This window comes from Patagioenas fasciata, chromosome Z (assembly GCF_037038585.1).
Source record: "Patagioenas fasciata isolate bPatFas1 chromosome Z, bPatFas1.hap1, whole genome shotgun sequence".
NCBI classification, from domain to species: domain Eukaryota; kingdom Metazoa; phylum Chordata; class Aves; order Columbiformes; family Columbidae; genus Patagioenas; species Patagioenas fasciata.
Window position 1 is genome coordinate 75,382,990 of NC_092560.1, and position 22,749 is coordinate 75,405,738.

General features: G+C 42.6%; 1 protein-coding gene across 7 annotated transcripts in view; it reads right to left on the bottom strand.

The window, feature by feature from the left end:
* The window catches only part of UNC13B (unc-13 homolog B), a 222,614-nt gene that overhangs the window by 58,608 nt on the left and 141,257 nt on the right, over nt 1-22,749 (bottom strand). For all 7 annotated transcript variants that reach the window (XM_065860354.2, XM_065860353.2, XM_065860351.2 and 4 more), the window contains 5 exons: nt 16,684-16,911; nt 16,240-16,381; nt 4,774-4,943; nt 3,827-3,942; nt 1,812-1,975 (listed from right to left, as the gene is read on the bottom strand). In XM_065860354.2, the coding sequence (XP_065716426.1) occupies nt 1,812-1,975; nt 3,827-3,942; nt 4,774-4,943; nt 16,240-16,381; nt 16,684-16,911 (820 nt within the window). The remainder of the gene's footprint in view (nt 1-1,811; nt 1,976-3,826; nt 3,943-4,773; nt 4,944-16,239; nt 16,382-16,683; nt 16,912-22,749) is intronic.

Consider the following 22,749-nt stretch of genomic DNA (forward strand, 5'->3'; position numbering starts at 1 on the left):
AACAGCGAGATCACAAACGGGCATTTCTGTGCTGCACCGATACGTGCATTCCTTAAGGCGAACCCTTCCAGCCTGCACTGTGCATGCTCATCTGCATTCTCCCATTTAACTGCTCTCATTAAAGCACAAGGAACCCTCCTGCAGGAAATCTCAAAATTATGCCAGAAGCATCTGGGCTTGTGAAATGGCTAAACAATCAAAGAAAATTTGTTAGACATATGGGGAAAAAAAGTCAGAGCTTAAGAAGTCTGATATTATGGCACATTGCAAGTTAAGCTCATTCTAACAGACAGGAGAACTGGGCCATTTTCAGATAGTCCTTCATGCAGGAATCCTCACTGAGCTCCCAAACTTAATTTGGGAAATATTTTCTACATGTAGCATTGTCCCTAAGGGACTCATCACAGACATTAGCATCAGTGCTAGTTAACCTAAAAATGATTATAACAAAACAAAAGTTCAGTGACAGAATTTTGTGGAAATTCACAAGTGAGTATTTCAGACAAACATGATGCTGATGCCTGAACGATGTTAACTTGCTTGCTATGTGCTACCTATGCACCGATCAGTCACTGAGGCACTTGGTAAATAAAGACAGACAGATAAAATGGCTTTGTTTAGCTTGAAGAAGAGAAGGCACAGGGATTTAATCAATGTCTTGACAACTTAGCAGAGAGGGGAGACTTAGTGAGAAGACTGAGCCAGGCCAAAATCCTTTTAGAGGGAAAAATTAAAAGATAAGCAGCAATACGTAGCAGTTACAGTATAGGAAATTCACAGCAGGATTTTCCAATTCGGATTTCAACCAGGAATTTCTTTCTCAGAGTAATACAGCCTGAGGACAGGAGCCCAGGGAGGTGGTTGATCTCCACCCCTGGACATTTTCAAACTGAGAGAGGCCCTGAGGAGTCTGGTTAAACTTACAAGTTAGCCCTCCTATAAGCAGGTACTAGACCCCCAGAGGTATCTTCTGATTCTTCTCCCGTTTTGCCTAAATCAACAGGCTGGAAAGTTGCTTGCGAGGTGACATAAATAGAGATCAGTCCAAGGACCCAGGCCCCAAAACCTTCAGCTTCTCACATGAAAAAGTTCACTTTTATTTGCTATTTTTAACATTACATTTGAAATAAGAAATGATCTAAGCACAGCACTACTAGTCTTTAAGAGGCTAATCCCAAATCCAAGTCAAAGTGGAGTGACAAGGAAAATGCTCTTTGAAGATGAAGAACTGCATGAGCCTGGCTCCAAAGAGGACAAATCAGTGGCTCCATTACTCAAACTTCCTATAAATGCCTTCAGCAGCACATGGGAAATTGATCACTTCAAAGGACTGACTGCATCAATTGCCACAACAGACACGTAGGACAAACACCTCCATTAAACCTCACCTCCTTCTTCCATGATCAGAAATCTTCCATGGGATCTTTGAACAATATCTTTTTAACAGAAGAAAGCTCAAATTGACATTATGGAGTCTTAAAACAGAAATGCCTCAGCTATCAATAATAAAATACGGTCATTCACACTACCAAAGTTGATGTCATTCCTTATAATTGGTTTTTAAGGTGCTCACACAAGCTGTTGAGATGGATGCTTAATTCCAGCACTTTGTCAGACATTAATTTTTAGACTTTGAGGAAACCAGTGATTCAGAGACAAGCAGTCTCCTTCCGCTCACAGTAAAGCCCATAAAGAGCAATGTCACTGCCAAGTCTTCCATTACCAACACAGTTCATCTTCTAAATATTAACAGTCACATCAAGTAGTTACACCAATTATCGGCACTCAAGACAACAGGAAATGTATCTTACGTCATGGCCTGGTATATCGATTCAATGCCGTAACGCATTGCAAATTCATCCACAATTTCTTGAGCTGTCTCATCAAAATACACCTTCCAGGCATCATCTCCTTTGGCATCAGGAATCTTCACCACCCCGTTCCCTTGCACGTCTGTGAGATGGTGAAAGAGGTTCTGAAATACAAAACAGGAATGAAATTATATGTGAGGCTGCTGAAGCTTCCAAGTGAGTGTCATGAAGAGCCTGGAACTACCGAGAAGGCACTAACACAAGTTTCTTTGCTCTTCCTTCCTCTTTCTTGCCTCCTACCCACTACATATTTCTCTGCTTTTACCTTCCTCCCAAGTGCTCCTAACTGAATTTTTCACATGTATACCTACAACTTTACCCAGCAGACACTGTGAATGATGCAGAGGAGTGCTTCAATGCAGTGAAACCACAGACTGATTAGTTTCCTGAAACCTACACATTTCTGCCCTCAGAATTAAATGCCTAAATATGGACAAGCCATTTAATTTAGCTGACGTAACAGTTCCATAACAGATTTGTAATTATTATTATACAGCTGAACAGTCCAAACAGCCTTTTTCCTGAGAAAGACACCACCCCTAACAATTTGACACTTATATTACTATTAAACATAACCTTTCACTTTATCTAACACTGTAAAGGCTTTCAGCTATCATTGCTGTACAGAAATTGCACATTCACTACAGTGGGTTTCTCAGTAAACCTCACATTCACATCACTTACAGATTCATCAGCCTTTCAGACAGCTGGTTCCCTGCAGTAAGGGATGCAAAAGTCTAATGATCTCATTAGGAGCTAGAGGACCCTGCTTTACACTCCTGTTTTTCCTGGTGGAATTATTATAGCTGTAAATCATCTTTATTTTAGGATACACAAATGAAAGAAGGTGATCCTTAAAAAGTGACATATTTGCAAAAAATGCAAGTGATCATGCATGTTCAGCAGGAAAGCAAACCAAAACAACTTATCAAAAAGAAGCCATCACTGAATTAAAACCAACAAATATATATTGAAGCACACAACACAGCCTACTAAAAGCAGCCTACTGATGTTTTTCTAAGCTCTGTGTCTGTCTGTTTCCTCGTAAGGCCAGAAGACAGCACAGGGATCATTTAGCCCAGTATCTGGATAAATATGTTGTTCCCGTAGCTGAACGTTCCCCTGTGATACATCTGTCTTTCTGTTCTAACCTGTCCCATAGCTGAACATTATTCTGTTACACATCTGTCTTTCTTTTCTAATCTGAATTTGCTTAAACCTCACTGGACCTCATCATATTCTCGTATGTCAGGTGAAAGAAGCTCTGACTACTCTTCCTTATTCAGACACTTAGAGGCTGACCCTACTGTCTGCCTTCTCTGACAGACAGACTGGGCACCATGCATCTCTTTGAGACAGAGTTTTCCCTTTACCCTGTCTCACAAGTCATCTCTGGATTTCTCCCAACTTCTGCATCACTGCATGTCCAGTTTAGTGCACCCTGAGACATGTCAGTACCCAGTAACCGCACTTATCTTCCACTCCCCAGTGCTTGTTCATAGTTATACACCAGTGCAGGACCACAGAAGCATTTATAACATCAACATCTGCATCACTCAACAGCCAGAGTCAAAGCCCTCCCCAGATCAGAACTTCTCATAAAGCATTTTAGTTTGCTTTCTCCAAAGAAAGACATACTGAAAATATCACTCCAGAAAATTCAGAGGTTTCTGCACGTTAAACCCATGGAGGGCTCCAAGTTAGACAAACGTGTGATCCCTGTCTGACAGCAGCACAGCTGTGACAGAGGGACAGAGTGAGCCAGCCAGCCCACAGCACGGGGGAGACAGCCTAAAACCTTCTTTGCCTTCCTGACAAATGTTTCCAGGCCTGCAGAGCAGGGAAAGGAAAGCTCATCTGGGGAGAGGAACATTTCAAGGAAATAAAGATAAGAAATCTGCCTTTTCAAGAGACAGAAGTGATACTGTGATGACGGAGCTGAACCCACTTCTTACCTCATGAAGGCAAGTGTACTGAATATGATATGGAGCCACCTTCTCTTCGCCTTTGATCTCCACGCTGATTTGCAGGCGAATAGCCCCAGACACTGCGGACTTATCTGTTCGCTTCTCTAGAGGGAAAAATCATCAGCAATTACATGCATTTTTCATGTTCAGAGCACAGCCATCTTGGGGTAAAGAGACTGGAAAAGAAACTGCTGGAAGCTCAAGCTGAGCTTGTGATCAGAGTCACCATGGAGTAAACTTCAGACTTTTTCCTTTCAAAATTTTGAAAGACTGACTGGATGCCAATCTGTCTGACAGCAAATGCGCTATAGGGTCCCTGGACTTGGATTCAGTCAGCTGAACTAGAACCTGCAAGGACAGATCCCTTTTCTGCAAACAGGTCTGACTGATGTGGAATTTGCTCCTGACTTCACCACAGCTCTGAGTTCCTGGGAATTGCTGGTTGTCCCTGTCAAGACCTGCTGGGATTATTACTATGCCTGTCAACTCAGCACCATCTGGTTATTTGTCAGTACTTTCTACAACATTCTATTTTGACTACTGGGAAAGGTCTCAAAAAATTCCCAGCCCAATGCAGGTCCACTTGCAGGTCTCAGAGGCTGGTAAAACGCTTGTGTCAGCACAAACAGGGGCACAGGAGAGAAAACATGTTTCCAGCACAGCTGGAATCCAAGCCTCCTCCAAGCATTTACCCATTGCACGTTCCAGTGCCTGACAGGGAGAATCCATCACCCTTCTGACACATTACACCCCTCATTTTCATTTTAACTCAGATCAAAGCCTTGTGGCTGCTCCACAGCACCATCATATGCCTCTTGAAATCAGGTGGGTTTTTTGTTTTTTCTTTCTTGTAAACTGCCCAGATGCACCCAAGTATTCTCCAGCGTCCCCAAACTAACATGTGACATTGTTTCCAATCCCAAAGCCCTGCTCACCAAGGTTGTACCACACATCCATTTCTCCACTCAGAGTACGGACTTCAATGATTGTCTGCCCCAGGAAGTCATCCGACTCGCGTTTCAGCCTCTGCTTGACGCGGGACTTGATGTCATCGTCTTCATCCCATACTCGCACCTTGATCCGGTCAGAGGAATTATGGCACTCACTGCAAACAACACAAACATATTGAAGAGCACATAATGCAGCCAACATCCATATGCTGTAAGCTTCATGTTCCTCTTGACCCACTTGTCCAACAGTAGAGGGATGCATAAACAAAACCTAAACAAATGCCTATTTATTTAAAAGTGGAGCGTTTGATGGGAACTGTACAACTTCTTGGTGCACTCTAAACGCTCTCATGACACGACAGACAGGGTATTTCAGGTGTGTGCAGAAGAACTGCCCTGCCCTGACCGCAACCACCAACACCAGACTTGCTAAGTGGCTGTGACCCTCCTGCACATGCTCACTCGCAGCAGCAGCTCCCTGAGCCTGGGAATTCTCTTCACTGTCGCTAAATTTGATTTGAAGCCCACAAAAGCCTGGTAACACCTGCACTGGTAAACCCAGCCCACAGACCCCAAAAATGCCGATAAGAAGCACCTCACTGGTTTCTGAGAGCTCTCTCTGTCAATTATCTTCTGTTCAGCTGCAGGTATTGAAGGCTGCTTGTGTTTAGGCATGTGCAGTATTGAAGATAGCATGACCAAGGCCTACGACAAACAAACTTTGTGCTGTTTTCAAATGAAAGATAAATACCCAGGTGGAGGCAGCTCTCTTATTTCAAGACGGTCACAAAGCAGTAGTGTATTAATGGACAATACACTATAATCAGATGATACAAATACCACCTGTGTGTGAGAGGAAAGGGTGGGATACGGCAGCTATAAAGTCGTATTTAATTACTAGAATTGATTCTGCCTATTATTTACAGCTCAGACTAATACTGCGTGCTCTGGGCAGATCATTAAAGACATTTCCATTTAAATAAAAATAGTTTACTGTTTGCTGAATGGGCACCTTAAGGCACAGGCAGAATTTGCAGCCTCCCTCTCTTTTTAAGTATTCATATACCTTTTGTAGACAGGAACAGGCTCCTGGACATCAGAAGTGGGTACAAGAACCTTATTGTAAGAGCTCTGCTCATTTACAGGGCATGCAATACAATAAAGCAATTTCAATGCTCATATAAGACTGTGACAAGGGTGATTACTCACCATAACTACTACAAATGTCTTCCCTCAAGGAAACGAAACCTACAAAAAACAGGCAACTTCTGTTGAAGGCCTGTTTTCCAGGCTTTTTAACTTTAACATGCTGCATCTGTTGCTAAGCAACAAGGAGAAGGAAGAAATGGGTCAGAAGAGATCTGCTAAGCCTGGTCAATAAAATGTGGCACTGACTGGTATTTGCATTCTCCCTACCTAGAAATCATTTGGGCTCCTATTGCCACTGCTGTGTTCCAGAACTGCTCAAGAGCCATCTGTGCAGCTCCTTCTGATTCTTGCAGGGCAGAAGAACAGCTGAGAATTATTTGGATAAACTTATAGGCAATTCCAGGCAGTTCTGATCACAGGCAGAGAGCATCGTTGCTCCCTGCCTTTGCTGCGCAATCAAAGCTGTATTTAGAGTTCAGAAGAAAGAAGGTTCAGTGTTTCTCTCCTGCCTTTATTCTCCCCCTCCTCCTCCCCCACTACTTCAGGGATGTCTTCCTTTAACAAAACCATGCAGCAAGCGTTCACAAGTACGTAACGCTTGGACTGCTGCTCTTTGTAGCTCTCAAATTTGTCTGAGCACATTGCCGTATTTACCAGCAACACAGTATAACCATGTAAAAGAAAGCTTCTGTTCCTGACACTGCACACTAATGTACATCCTGGCAGTAACACAGAAGCTCAGTGTTCAGAAGTGCATGGGTGCCTCAAAACACAGACTGGCACGCAGCATCATTTACGAAGCACCAGGCAGTTAATTCCTGACTTCTTCACACATCATATTCTGGCACAACAGTTCTTTGTTAGGCCTGGTTTGATCTTGTTTCTTTGCTACCAACAGTGAGAAACTGCTCTTTAGGAAAACATTAGCTGGTTAGATCTGTATCTACCTTAGGTGGTACCACATGCAACATCCCACACTCCTGGAGTGGCTGGCTATCATCCTTAACTCACTAAGTGCTACAGGAAAATTTCCAGTAGCATTTATTATTTATTAAGTTAACGAAGCTTCTATTTTACTGTACCTTTCTCTGTTGCTTTTCAGAGACTGCTCAATTCGCATTCCTTACGCTGCTGCCATGTCAGAGAGCCTTATCACTCGCTCACAGCAGCTGAAAGCCTTGGGCTGGTGGCTTACCCATAAAACATCACCATCTAGGTCTCTTTCAGTGAAGCAAGACAGCTGTGACAATACCAGTTCACCTTCCAGAGAACACCCCAAAACAGAACCATGAATACTGGGGAACTTGAGCTTGCTAACTAACAGGCTTTCTAACTAATGAGAAATAGCTTCCAACTTGTGACAGCATCACGACTCTGTAAGACTCTGCCTAACAAGCTCTGCTGCTAGAAACTTCCCCCTTCATTAATACAGGAGCTGGCACATTTCTAAAGATGCCTGCCCCACTTCTTGCTCCATTTTTGTGAAGATTGATTTCACTGTGTGCACACATGCATCTGTCCAGGCTCTCACAGCTTTCCCAAGAGGCTGAAAAGAATAGAAACACTCTGTGACACCACTGCAAGGAACAAACTATTGAATGTTTTCAGGCCCATTTCAGAGTGCAAGAGACTGGAAACCAGGTTCCCTTTGTAGATGGCTCGGAAATGGTCTCTGTCTTTTATATCTATATTCTCCTGAGGTTTGCAGTGGTGCTGTATTTATAAAGAACTTACTTTTACACTTCAAGCTACCAAATAAAGTAACATTTTTGGGAAACAGCAAACCAAATCTTTAAGCAAACTTGAAATAAACTGTGATTTTTTTCTTTTTCCCCATGAAGCTTTCCTGCCTGAAGCCAGTGGTTGCAGGAGCAGTGGAAGCAGCAGAGCCTCATTCTGTTGACTTGTTCTCTGTCCCACCCTCCACCGGCATCTCTTCTGCCCCATTCCAGTCCCGAAACACCAGTTCCCCACACGTGTCCCCTGCATGTCAATACTCTGGCCTCTTCTCGTGCCCAACCAGCAGCTGGGCTGTGGGGAAGCACACGAGGCTGTAGTTAATTCTGATCCGCACACACAGTGGCGTGCCCACACACACGCTAATTGGTATATTGGTGGCTAAACAGAACAGGCAACTGCTGAAATTACATTATAGTGCCTCCCACAATGAAGTTAGTAATTTTGTATCCTTCCAGCCTAGCTTCAAATTAAAAAAAAAAAAAGTTGTAAAAAGTGACTCTTAGCTTCGAGACCTCTGCCCACCTTTTGAGGTTGGCTTGAATTGGCTCAGACCATGTCAGGGGTGTGGGATGGAATGTGCCTCATCTCCTCAAAAAAGTAGAGAGAACGAAAAGGAGAAGTGTCTAAAAATGACCAGAACACTACTTCTGAGCCAGCAATTCATACTTTGAAGCAAAAAACTCAATGACACTTTGACCTGTTTAGGAGGCTGGTTGGCAGAGTCCCTAGGGAGGCAGTTCTGAGGAGTCAGGAAGGCTGGTGTCTCTTCAAGACGGAAATCTTAGAGGCACAGGAGCAGGCTGTTCCCGTGAGCCAAAAGACAAGCCGGTGGGGAAAAAGACCATCCTCGCTGAACAGAGAGCTGCGGCTGAAACTCAGGAATAAAAGGAGCATATATAACCTCTAGAAAAGGGGGCAGGCAACTCAGGAAGACTAGGAGGATGCTGTGATGTTATGCAGAGAAAAAATAAGAAGGGCTAAAGCCCAAGTAGAGTTGAATCTGGCTATTGTTGTAACAGGGAACAAAAAAATATGCTTCTACAGATACATCAGCAACAAAGGGAGAACTTAGAATTTCCACCCTCTGTTGGATGTGGGGGGAAAACATAGTGACAGAAGACGAGGTAAAGGCTGAGGCACTAAATGCCTTCTTTGCATCAGTCTTTAATAGTCAGAACAGTTGTGCCCCAGGAACCCAGTGCCCTCAAACAGAAGACAGGGATGGGGAGCAGAATGAAGCCCAAATAATCCAAGGGGAAATGGTTAACGACCTGCTACACCACTTGGATACCCACAAGTCTATGGGTCCAGATGTAATCCACCTAAGGGTGCTGAGGGAGCTGGTGGAGGTGCTCACCAAGCCACTTTCCATCATTCATCAGCAATATGGCTAACCAGGGAGGTCCCAGTTGACTGGAAGTTGGCAAATATGATGCCCATCTACAAGAAGGGCCGAAAGGAAGATATCAGGAATTACAGGTGTGTCATGGAGCAGATCATCCTCAGTGACATCACACGGCACATACCAAGCGATCAGGCCCAATCAACATGGGTTTACAAAGGGCTGGTCCTGCTTGACCAATCTGACCTCCTTCTATGACAAGGTGACCTCCTTAGTGGATGAGGGAAAGGCTGTGGATGTTGTGTACTTAGACTTCAGCAAAGTCACTGACACCGTATCCCACAGCATTCTCCTGGAGAAGCTGCAGCCCATGGCCTGGATGAGTGTTTTGTGATGGATAAAGAACTGGTTGGATGGCCAGGACCAAAGAGTTGTGGTGAACAGAGCCAAATCAGCTGGCTGCCAGTCACGAGTGGCGTTCCCCAGGGATCAGTATTGGGGCTAGTTCTGTTTAATGTCTTTATCAATGATCTGGATGAGGGGATCGAGTGCACCCTCAGTAAATTTGCAGATGACACCAAATTGGGTGGGAGTGTTGATCTGCTGGACAGTAGGAAGGCCATACAGAGGGATCTGGACCAGCTGGATTGTTGGGCTGAGGCCAATTGTATGAGATTCAACAAGGGCAAGTGCTGGGTCCTGCACTTGGGTCACAACAACCCCAGGCAGCGCTACAGGTTGGGGAAGAATGGCTGGAAAGTGCCTGGGGGAAAAGGATCTGGGGGTGTTCGTTGGCAGTAGCTAAACACCAGTGTGCCCAGGTGGTCGAGAAAGCCAACAGCATCCTGGCTTGTATCAGAACTACTGTGGCCCCTGTACTGGGCACTGCTGAGGCTGCATCACAAATCCTGTGTTCAGTTTTGGGTCTCTCACTACAAGAAAGACACTGAGGTTCTGGAGAGAGTTCAGAGAAGGGCAACAAAGCTGGTGAGGGGTCTGGAGCACAAGTGTGATGAGGAGCAGCTGAGGGAACTGGGGCTGTTCAGCCTGGAGAAAGGGAGGCTGAGGGGAGACCTTATCACTGTCTACAACTACCTGAAAGGAGGTTGTAGCATGGAGGGTGTTGGTCTTTTCTGCCCATTAGCAAGTGATAGGATGAGAGGAAATTGCCTCAAGTTGTGCCAGGCAAGGTTTTGATTGGATATTAGGAAAAATTTCTTCATGGAAAGGGTTGTCAGGCATCAGAACAGGCTACCCAGGGAAGTGGTGGAGTCACCATCCCTGGAGGTGTTTAAAAGACATGTAGATGAGCTTCTTAGGGACATGGTTTAGTGCCAGAGTTGGTTGGACTTGATGATCTTGAGTGTCTCTTCCAACCAGAATGATCTTCTGATTCTGTGAGTCTATGATTTGCTGCTTGTGTTAACATTTGCAGGACTGTTACTGAACCTTCACACTACAGGAACACTAAAGCCAAAGTCATAAGTCTTGTTAAGTTGTGGCAACACCGACAGTTTGTAAAAGTTCTGCCATAAGAGATACAAAGGTATATCTATAAAACCATGTGTTGAGTAGTTCACAAAATTGTCTTTACCCACAGTAAAGATCATCAGTTTAAAGCATGGAAAGTGTCAAACTGAAAATCTATAACCTTCTGACACCATTAGCTCACATCAGTGGACCTGTTCTCACAAACAGTCTGGCAAATAACCAAAGGGTTTTTTAAAGTTCCTTTGTGTCACATCTGCATGAACATTTCTTCCCAAACAATTTCTCATCTCAAGAAAGGTGTTATCAACATGTTAACCCTGCAGGACACGCCAAACCCGCAGTTGCATTCCACCAGTTATGCAGTGGACATAGAGTACGCGCCTCTAAAATGCACTGCGCAGACTGGAGAGGTGGGACACCAACATGACCTTATCACTCCACGTGGTCATTTCACATTAACGCGTTTCTTTAAATTATGCTGTTTTCTCCTAAGTTCTGCATGAAAAGCAGGGAAGCCCAGAAGCCAAAACACACAGCCAAGACTCAGCTGTGCTTGGCAGCTCCCAGAGAAGACGACAGCTCCTGCCTTGTAGAGCTATCAGGCTAACAAAAACAAAAAACAACAAGTAGACATAGCAAGTACAAACAATGGAAGTGAGGGAGCAGAGGCAACAATACTTCGCAGATTTAAAAGTAGGTCAGTCAAGCTCAGAATTAAGTAGTTTTGTTGTGTTATGATATCAAAGAAAAGTTATGGTTCAAAGAATCTAAATGGCCATATTCTGTGAGCGGTTTCCCTTCTGCACCATGGTAGATGCAGCCTGTAGTGCAGGGGACTTTTAATGTAATGGTAGGGAAAGAAAAAGTGAAGAAATAATAGATGAGGGTGCCGGAGGTGGGAAAATGACCGGGAGAGAACAGATCAGCAAGAGTTTAGGACCTGTGATCATTTTAGGAAGAAAGTTTTGCTTCTGAGGAGCAAAATTATTTAAAAAAAAAAAAATAAAGTGATTTTCCAGAATATCAGAAAGGAAGGAGTAGTTGTAGCAACCAGTATAAGAAATCCTAGTAAAGACTTACAACAACATATACAGAGGGAGAAGAAAAAAGAAAAAGGTTGTCTCTGGGAAATGGTCTGGATGAAACAGCAGCCAGATTTGGATGTGGTTCAAACCAAGTGTCTTGGCATGGCAGGGTCCAACTGGCAGCTCTGTTGTGGCCAACCTCAATGAGAATGGAAGACAGAAAACTTCTCAGGACAGGTTAATTTAAAAAAAAAAAAATACCAAGTCTCCTCTATTAGAGAGAAAAAAGGACAGCGGATACGACACCAAAGGAAAAATCAGCATGGTAAGAGAACAAAGCTAAAATCTTTAGCAGCTTAAAAGTTAAGCATGACAGCACAATAATATGCCCCAAGATCCAGCTGTTGCTGTCTAAGAACAAAGAAATGAGTTTTCTGTTATTACTAGCATGAAGCTCTTTTCTTAGGGGAACAAGTACAATCATTTTGCTGTTTCAGTGCTACAACACCAACTGACAAATTAATGGTGCGGCTCTCCTAACTACAAAGAACAGATAAAGTGATTTTGAGTGTTACATCCTTAGCTACATTAACTCAGCTTCCCATCAGGTGCTGGCCACAAGGCATCAACTTTGATTTCAAATTTTCATTTCACATTGTTAACTGAGCATGGAAACAAGCGGGATTTTATCAAACTGCCAGTTTTGGTATCTGCAGTACCCAGAGAACATAGAAAGCAAGACAAACTAAATGGTCGCTGCCACGCAGTGAAGAGAAGCTGAGGGTGCAAAGTTACAGTGATGTTTATAAACACAGTGGTCTCGGGAGGGCAAGTCTGAAAAACAGCTCTGGAACAGTCATAAATAACCACAGAGATAACTGAAAGATGTTTGGTAACAGGCTCAGCAGCTGAAAGGAAAATTGAGGATCCAAACAGAACCTTTTGGGTGACAACCCAGTGGTTAGCTGTGCAATAGCACCATTCCCAAAGGATTACCAGGAATGTCTACCATGTGGGGCTCTCTGCATGCCCTAGTAAAATATTGAGAATCTGCTAGCAGGAGGCACCACATTTATTTCAACTCCGTTACTCTTCTGTAGTGAGAGAGAATAAACACGCCTCTTGCAAACTGTTCAGTGACAATGTAATCTGTTCCAGGCAGTGATTTCACACCCACCATTCAAAGCTTCAGACACAGCTGTACTCAGACAATACAACTTCAAGGGGATATTACTGTAAAACGAATGAGTCACTTTGTGCCTGGGCCAAGAAAAACAGCAAAGTCCTCTGAATCCAGTAACTTCTAGTGCCCACAGCTATTAAAGACTGGAGCGCTTCCTCAAAAAAGGTACAGACTAGCAACCTCCAACCAGGCCCAAGGTCTCCCTTTAAAATAGAAACTCCATCCTGTGGTCATAAGTTTATTCTCCTAAACACTCTGTGATTATAGCACATTTAAGTGGATGCTCAGCAACAGTCTTTACAAAAAAAATATTCTAGGAACCCTTTATTTTCTACTGACAGTCTAACACATGTCTAAATGGGGAATTAATGTCCTGTTCGGATTGAACTGAATAGTGAAAAAATATCATCCCTCTAATATTACTGGGCTGTTTCCCAAGGAAATGGGAGTTATGCCGACTTGTTATGAAAGCTTCTACATTTCAACAAGTTTTGTAAAAAAGACTACCGCTAAACGGAGAAGAGAAACCCTTGCCAGCAGCCATCCCTGAGAAGCCTGCAGGCACTTGGCTCTCACGTACCAACTGATCCAGACGACCCAGAACTAAATGGAGGAAGGACACGTGCTGCCTTCTGTCCAGCCAGGGTTAAGTGCACAGGCAGAGAGCTGAGGGCACAGCAGAGAAACCTACAGGGCAAAGTAAGGAGGCTGCCTACAAGCCCGTTTATTGTATCTACAGGAAAGGGATGTGGGATTATTGCAGAAGGGGAATGGGATGTAAAGCAAGGGAAGCTTTACAGCTTGCTCACAGAACAACATTCCATGTCACAGCACTGGCTGGCGCCCCTCACCAAGCTTCTCGGTGCCAAGCACCACACGCACAGAGCCTTTGCATTGAGTCTGCAAAACTCTGAACTGAGCAGGAACATCAGCCTCATATATTTTTCACAAGTCTTCAAACTCCAATGAAACATGCAAGAACCTAACAGCACATTTCTTAAAGCTAAAGATGTAAATGTACAAAGAAATAATTTTCAGAAAGAAGCATGACCTGCAATTGCTTGCTCAAACAACATGAATATGGTCCAAGAATTGGTCATTACTCTAAGCAGATGCCTATAGTGACACACACTAATAGTGACCGAAATAGCACTTATAATGGAAACTTGAAGAGTTTTCAACATCACCTTTTCTAAAACACAGTTCTAAATCTGGCCTTCCAAACTGGGTCAAGACTACATTTTTTTTCTGAAAACATACAGAAAAGGGAAAAAAGCCACAGTTGTAGCAACCACAGGTAAGGCGAGGTACTTAAATTAATATACTTTTCCATCCATCACCATAAATAAGCATAGAAAAACTATTTGGAATAGGTTACCACTTTACCAAGCTTGTAGAAAGAATCATATAACTCAGATGTACATAGTTTGTCTCAATTCATGCCATGGATTACATTAAAAACACCATAATTATAATGACTGGTGCACACAGACTTCTGGCTCTATATCCAACCTTTCAAAAGACACTGGGATTTTGATCATATAAAAGACACTGGGCAGGTAATGAACATGAGCTACAAAAAAAGTCTGTTCAACAAGACCAAAAAAAAAGGAGCAGCAGCTGCTAACCCACACATTAGTTACCAACCTGACCTCTCTCTACTTAAGTACTTTGCATTTTGAACAAACTTCTCATACATCTACTGCAAAGTAGGCGTTCAATAACTACCAGCACACCTTTATCCCACTAAAACAAACCAGTTTAATTCTAAGAAACAAGCACACACTCTGGCCCTTTAAACTTGACTATCTTTTGATTGTCCTGACGATGTCTTCTAAAAAAGCTTGGTATGTAATGGGTATTTTTGGCGTGCATATGTTCACTTAAATTTCCATTTGATTATGGGGTAGAAAATTCCAGAAGTTTTAAGACTTGTAAGCTGAAAAAAGATCCATGAATGCTAAAAAGGAAGATGGGCATGTAAAAGTTCTGTGCTGCATGCACTTCTAAATGACTCTGTCCTCATCCAGCATAAGGTGAGCTTTGACATCTGCTAACGAAACAGCACACAGATTCTGGAACTGAATGCTCTCCTGCCATTGTTCTGGACCCTGTGCTCATTTATTTCATCTCTTGCTATTCCAAGGCAACTAAAACAACCCCCTAGACACAGGCAAGAAGTGGCATCAGCTCTAATGCCCAAGAGCGTATTATCTGCTGAGTCACAGGCATGGCGACAAAATCTAAACAGTGGCACTGTTAAAACTGTGACAGTTATCACATTGTGCTATCTTTAAACACAGGATTTGTTGAAGCTCCTAAAATCAGAAGGGAACACACTGCAAATACCATGGTAACTACTTGGCATGGTAAATCAAGGTCCATAAGGCTCCCACACAAACTTACTGCTATTGTGACTAGTTATCCAAATGGCACCTAAGCACACGTACTACTTACCAAGCACTAATGTTACCTTGGATTAAACTAAGAATAAAGCCAAGGCTTACTTGCTCAAAATAGCACCAAGATTTTTCTGTCGTTAATGAGTAGCTGAAAACTACTTTAAAAATAATTTTGTTTGCACTGTACATTGTAAAGACAAGGCTGAGCTGATATAAGCCTGATTTTAAAACACAAACAAATTTCAGTTTGCAGAGAGAGCTCCCCACAAGCAGCTTATGAAAAAACAGTGAAGAAAAATAAAAGGGAGAGAAGGTACAACGGAAGAGCTTACACATTAAATGAAATAAAGACGTTTGAGGTTGAAGGAGATCATCTGGAATCCTCAGAAAACAGTTGCTGAATTTCATGTATTCATTTTGTCTTATAACATGTTCAATGATAAATTGAGGGTACTGTTTACTTATTCAATAAAAGCAGGATGGAATAACACATTCTTCAGCCTTCTGAGAGTAGTTGATATCTAAAGAATTGCGCCTCCAGCTTTTGCTTTCAATTCAGAGATGAACACATTGCTCAACTTGAAAGCAGATAATCTCTCAAGTTACTGTTACATTGATTTTCCAGAACTAAAAGTGGAGACTGGTAGTATCACATAAAAGCGACAGACAACTAAATACCTTTAACTTCTGTTGGTCAAACACCAGCGGCAGGTCAAAGCAACAGGTCATGGGAAATTTGCGTAGTCTTTTATACAAACTTCAGTCTTTCTATATTACAAAGAATTCCAAAAGTATGTCTACTATGCAGGAACAAAAGTCCCCAAGTTAAAAATTTTTCTTTGTCTTTAGCTTTCTCTAGAAATGTCAATGTAAAAGTGTTCACAGAGCAGACAATTTATATATACACAAGTAAGACAGATAAAATGGACAGGTGTGTGCTACATACATTGTTGAAGGCATCAACCTTCCAGACACAGACACACAAAGCTGAGCAGAAATGAAACCATCAGGCATTGCAGGTTGTGTGGGAATGCCTACTGACAGAAAAGACACAGCTGCCGAAGCACAGATTGTACAAACAGGAAAAATGGAGCTGAGAGTCCTTGTATGAGCACTTACAAATAAAACTTCTCTTCCCAAACAGGGTTCAGATTTCCAAAAATGGTTTTTGTCCTCTTCTTTGTTTTACCCACTTGAACGGTTACATATGGATCACTGGACCCAGTTTTGTCTTTGGCCTGCAGACCCTGAGCACACAGCACTAGAAGGAAAAAAGAAGGGTTACCGCCATCACACAATGTGTCCACACACCACGTGAAGCAGCAGCTCAGAAGGGCCAGAGAAACAGGAAAATCACCCATGCGAGGTTTCCTGATGAGCCTCAGCTCATGGTGCACTACAGTACCTGGAGCAGGAGTAACTCCACTTGCTGCCTGTATACGGAGCAGAAAGAGACACAGGACAGAGAAACCCTTCCTGCCCCTTCTCCCCAGCTTCACACCAACCCCTTCTTACCTTGGGCTCCCAAACAAGGCCATGAGAACCCCTGACTCCCTCACTCACCTGTGATCGTGATCTTTGCTGACCATTTTGAGGTACCATCAAGCACGCTCTGTTTCACCGTCTTCATCTGCTGAGCGTGTGTCAGTTTGCTCTCACAAAACACATCTCTGATCAAGTCAAAGATCTCTGGCTTGTTCCGCTCCCGGATTTTCATACGATCCTTCATGGCCATGATGAAATTCTGGGTTCGGTCTTCAGCTCCATGCTTCGAGCTCTTCTCCGCTGCTCCTGTGCACCAGAAAGTACAGAATGCTCATCAGAAACAGACAAAACCGTGTTTCACTGAATTTGGACAGCAGGAACAATGTCACAATTTAACCCTGTACAGAATGGCTCTTTATATTGACTTTTACAGTCAGACACCCCTCATTGCAACACACACACAAGACAACCCAGACCACTCATAACCAGGAAGGTGCAATGGAAGGGGAGCGCCCAGATTACTCTATAACCAGATTGTTCTCCTGAAAACAGGCCTGAGTTTAATATCCTCACAGCTGAGAAAGACAGACATCACAGAATGTTAAGGATTGGAAGGGACCTGGAAAGATCATCTAGTCCAATCTGCTGGAGCAGGAACACTCAGATGAGGTTACACAGGAAGGCGTCCAGGTGGGTTTGAGATGACATTCTTATTTTAACAGCAGACATCAGCACAACCCCTCCTCTCATCACCTTGCTTTGAGTAAATCTCTCTGTGCTTGGGCAGCTGCTAAGAGGATGACATAGGTCCTCCATTACAAATAGTAACTATGAGCTTGTCTCAATGCTCCACCTCAGCACCACTGAAAAGCAGGAGCTCAGATGGGCCAATATGGTCAGCATTTCCTGCTGGTGTGTGCCACACAAGTCCCCATCCAGCACCGAGTAACTGCGCAATCAACGCCCCATTCTTCTGCCTGGAACCACCTCCTTTGGGTCAGGCATCAAGCTGGGGCATCCAAAGCACCTGTCTGGATCCCACTCTATTTCATCATTTTGTAAGGAGACAACGAAAATGACCCATTCTTAGAATCATATAGAGATAGTAACTATAACAAATACCTATAAGGTAGCAAGCCCAATAGTTAAAAACTTGGGTCATCATAAGTATGGGACAACAGTACCATATCTATCAGCTGGAAACACAAGCCAGCCATAGGGTCTTTACTACATAGGTATTGAACTGTGTCTGAAAAAAGCGAGGCCTCTAGTCACTTGCATACCTCGTACAAAATTTAGAAGTTCATATAATTATGAGACAATGTTCCCACAACCAAGTACCCCCTATTCAAGTTTGACAGTCATGTTTGCTGTCAAAACTGCGCCACTGACTGCTGTGTCAGATGTGAGGTACGCGTTAATGAAAGCACCGACACCAGACAACAGGGCAGACAAACCAGGGTGAGAAACGAAAAGCAGGGACCCAAAATTACACTGGCTCTCTACATGCAGTCTGCATCAATTTCACATTATGATATGAAGTTATTTAAACCAGTACAAAAGTCCTGTGAACACATTCAATCATAATATTTATGTTTAGTTTAATATGCTTTTGCTTGTTTTTCTTCTCTGCGATAAAGTAAGCTTTGCCATAGAAAAATGAGCTTCATTCAGGTGTTTTCCAAATATTAAATTACCTTAAAAATATGTATTAAAGCAGGTGCAAGTGACGGTCAACAATCACAAAGAGAAATAAAACTGTTTTCTTCTGGAAGAGGTTGGTAAATATGATGTCTCTAGCACCTTTAATATAAGGCATTACAGTTTTGCATACGAAACACTTTCAGCAGGTAGTGACTAAATATAAACAAAGTTCTATGAACACACACACACACACACAAAAATATAAATGACCCCCAGCAGTACAACATAACAGGGAGCCTTGTTAGCCAGCTCAACAGGGTGCTCAGTGACTAACACAGCCTGAAGACATCCATTTCCAGAGCCTTCAATCTAACACCTTTCACTGTTACTAAATTCACTTCAATAAAGAAACAAAACTCAATTATAACTTCCACCACCCAAACCAAAAAAAGAACAAAAACACAGTCTGGAACACACTGTGACAGCTGAAGTTTCAGAAGTTCATTAAGGACACTGCATACCAAAGCATTCTATTAAAGACCTGGGTATAAAACAAGCCAAACTTCGCATTTCCTTATAATTATTTTTTCATTTTACTTGCTAGAGGCTTGATGTTCAATATTTCATTTAGTACAATAAAATGTATCTGCCCCAGAGTTTCCTATTGTTGGCTTAAGATGAAATGAAATCAAAATACTGGAATTAATTACACAGTCCCTGATGTCTGTACTCAGTGATGAAGAACTAGCACCACCCAAAGTGATGTCTTGCATCAGGCAATCATCCAGCTGTAGACCCAACATTTATTAAAGGAATATGAAACCGAAATTATACCAGGGGCTATACTTTGAACTTCAGACAAGAAGTGCTATTCAGCTTTAACAGAACTAGGTCCTCTGGGGACGGAGGTGGAGTATGTGTCTATATATACTCTATGCAGCATATGCAGAGCTAAAGAAAATTATTGGGAAAGGCCAAACTGAAGAATTTTCCTTTCCTAGCTGGAATTCTGAAATCTGTAGTGATACAAAGAAAACAACCCTGCCCCGACTTTTCTGACTTTAACGAATATAGGAACAAAATTAAAACAATAAGAGTTTATGTTGTGCATGAGTGCCCTATTTCGGAACCATTTTCTAAACAAATTCCTAGTGAGATAACTTGTATATATAAACCTTCCACTGCTCATCACTGAGATGGGACAAGAGTTACCACAGTTTGGAGGTGGCATCACCACCTTGATGCAAGCACCTCAGGAGCATCAAATGGGCTTCAGAATGCAGCCCTGGACAAACTGAAGAATTTCAGTTAAAAACATGTTTAACATCCCCATGACTTCTGGAAACCTTGCATTAGTGGGGCCCCTTTTATCCCTCTGGGAGTCTAGTAGCAGCCTGTGCCATCCTGGGTTGCAGGACGTGCCACCCATGTCACACAGACACCTAGACAGCCCTCGATTTTGTCACCTCTAAGGCTTGGCTTCCTGACTTTCAGATGAACTCCTCCACCTCTGTCCATGCCATTCCCCACTCTGCCCAGAGAATCTGTCCAGATAAGAAGACCCTGTCATTCCCTCTCTCCTTGCAGAGGTTGCACTTGAACTGCAGTGCGAAAAACAGAATCAGACAGACACCTTATTTAACAATACGGACTAATGAAGAACAAAAAACCTCTGTCTCACAACATACTCCTTAATTTTAACACCTGCTTATTGGTAGAAAACTATCAGAGTTTCCAAAATAACCAGAGTACTAACTATCTATTATAATCTATGTGATACAAACCCAAAGCATGTCACTATACTGGATGGCAGAGGGTGCTTTTCCTGCTCTTGGACTTGGATTATTTATCCAGCTCCAAAAATAAGCTTTTGGTCCATGGATCAGCAATAGAAGGGTACAGGAATATACAAGTACTGTGCACAGTATCATTCAAATGGTACTGGGCTTTTCTTCTCTCTTCCTTTCTAGGACTGAATTATGAGTCAATTTATGACTGGAAACAGAAAGCAAGTATGTCTATATTGGGAATTGTATTGATACAGCTATTAGTAAACCACCAGTGCTGTTATCCTATGCTTTAACAGCAAAAAGTCAAGAAAGCAACACTGGCAGGATAGAAGACAGCTGTTCAGTAGGCGGATAATGCTTAGAAATCAGATATTCCTGAAACTTAAAATAGATATTCCAAGTTTCAAATAAAGGTATCCTTCCTCCTTCTGTGCAAATATTTTCCTACATAGGATTCTGGGAGCAAACAAGTCTTCATCACTATGGCATCTCACCATCATTCAACCCAGAAGCCAAGATGATTATCACCGGAGTGACTTAATCGGTCTCAGTAACGGTCCACTCACCGAGTGATCTCTGGACTGCAATACTGATATTCAGAGTGCAACACACACAAGCTTCTCATCCAAAAAGCAAATATACATGGCTTCCAGTCCTGAGTCAAAAAGCACCAAAAACTCCAGAGGTGAACCAAAACAGTACGAAAAGCTGGGCATTAGGTAGTGCAGCCCTGAGAGCCTGTGTGGAGTTCTCCAAGGTTTGTTGCTCCAGCACACCATAAAAAAACACTAATGAAGCCATACAGATAATCATGTTCACAACACAGATTTCATGTTCAGGAGTAGCTTGAAGCTTGAGATCTCATTTCCTCACTTTCAAGACCTCCAAAGGACCAGATTCTGATATCCCAGGGCAATCTCCTTTCTCAGGTTTAAATGTAATCTACTGAGGACCAGATTAGCACCACAACAAAAAATCCCGAGACACACTTGCAAACCCAGATTTCTATGGCTTTTCAAATGCTAGTCCAGAATTGTACAGGTTCCTTTCATTAGGATCTTGCTGGCATAATGTCCTTCCCTTCCACCCTCTTCGTAACTCTGTATACTTCTCTGCATCTCTTCCTTGGCATCCTACACATTCACCCTCAGCTTTACTCCTCCTTTGATACCAACATCACCTAAATCACTGTACTTTAGTTAGTACCACACCAGTGCTCAGGGCAAGAGATAAACGCTCTCCAAAAGCTTCACAAGCTATGGGGATTTTAAAGAACATTCCTCCACCCATTTTCAGCCAAGTAAGTCAATACACGTGCAGCAGAGATTTCAAGTACATCCAACAGCAGAAGGCTAATAAGAGAGCATCTTCCCTTGAGCAAGTATTTATGAGCTCACGATAAAAAGGTAAGCGCCCCATCATCAGAATAGTATCTTCTAAGCACCTACAGCAGAGAAACATCCTCTCAGAGGAACAACCTGTTGCCAACAGAGCCATAAACCAGATGGCTGCAGGACAGATACCACAGCTGATTCCACCTTACTGTGCTTCAGACATTGCCAGTGCACGGAACAGCCCTGCTGAACCAGCCTGTGAATGGGTTTTCTTTCGGATTGCAACAAAGCATTGCTGAATTTGAGCAGTTTGTCACTGCAGTCCCACACATTTGTTGACTGTATCAGAAACACAGTTTCTCAAAAATATAGAAGGTAAGAAAAACACCCTCCAAAGAAATAACCAAACTTAATTCTAACAGACTTGATGAAAGAGATCCATTTATTTCCCACAGAAAGGTACTGAAAGAGAAAAGATGTATAAGCAGTACATTCTGATTCTAAGGAATAAAATCCCAGGTGTCTAACCAAAATTTCATGGCATGGACAATGGAACCGTATTTGTGACCAGCCTGAAAACTCATTTTACAACAGACTTAAACAGACTGAAGATATATCCTGAAGCACCAAGGCATAATCAATAGAATTGTATTTGTTACCAGCCTGAAAATTCATTTTACTCCAATGTAACATTTTCTAGAAGCCTTTAAAATTAAACCAAAGTGAAGATGCATCCTGAGAATGTTTTTTGTTTTGGTTTGGTTTTGGTTGGTTGGTTGGTTGGTGTTTGTTTTTTTTTTTACCAATGGCAACAACAAAGCTTAGGAAGGTTAGGAAGAGAACACTTCCAAGTTCAGTATAGAAGGAAGGTCAGTCTCGAATTTATTTGAACTCTAAACAGCTGCTTGTCTCCGGGAAACCCTGTTTCTCATTCCTCAAGCACAGCCCATGTTCTTCAAACACATACAAAAACTAATTTTTCCATTTTCTTTTGGCCTGATGATGGGCTCCAGTTAGAAGGATTTTAGTACGAACATGTCAAAGCAAAGAACACCATTGCATGAAAAAGCCTTTTACAAGATTTCTAGAATCAATAATATCTGTTTTCGCAACCCAGCAGCACATCCGTGTATTGGCCTCACCATCTGAATCTCCCAGCGCTATCTTTCCTCTGCCTCCTCCATCAGTTTTCTTCACATCTCTGTTCCACATGATGATACCCACCACACTCACACTGGCTCCCTCACAGAGCCCCCGCTCAGTCTCTGCATCCTTTCTATTCTGATGCTGGGCAGCTTTCAAACAACTCCCTAAGTAAAGTTTTTCCTTGGTTGGCTTTTACCTTTCTACATGCTTTGCAGGTTTTGAGCTCAGTG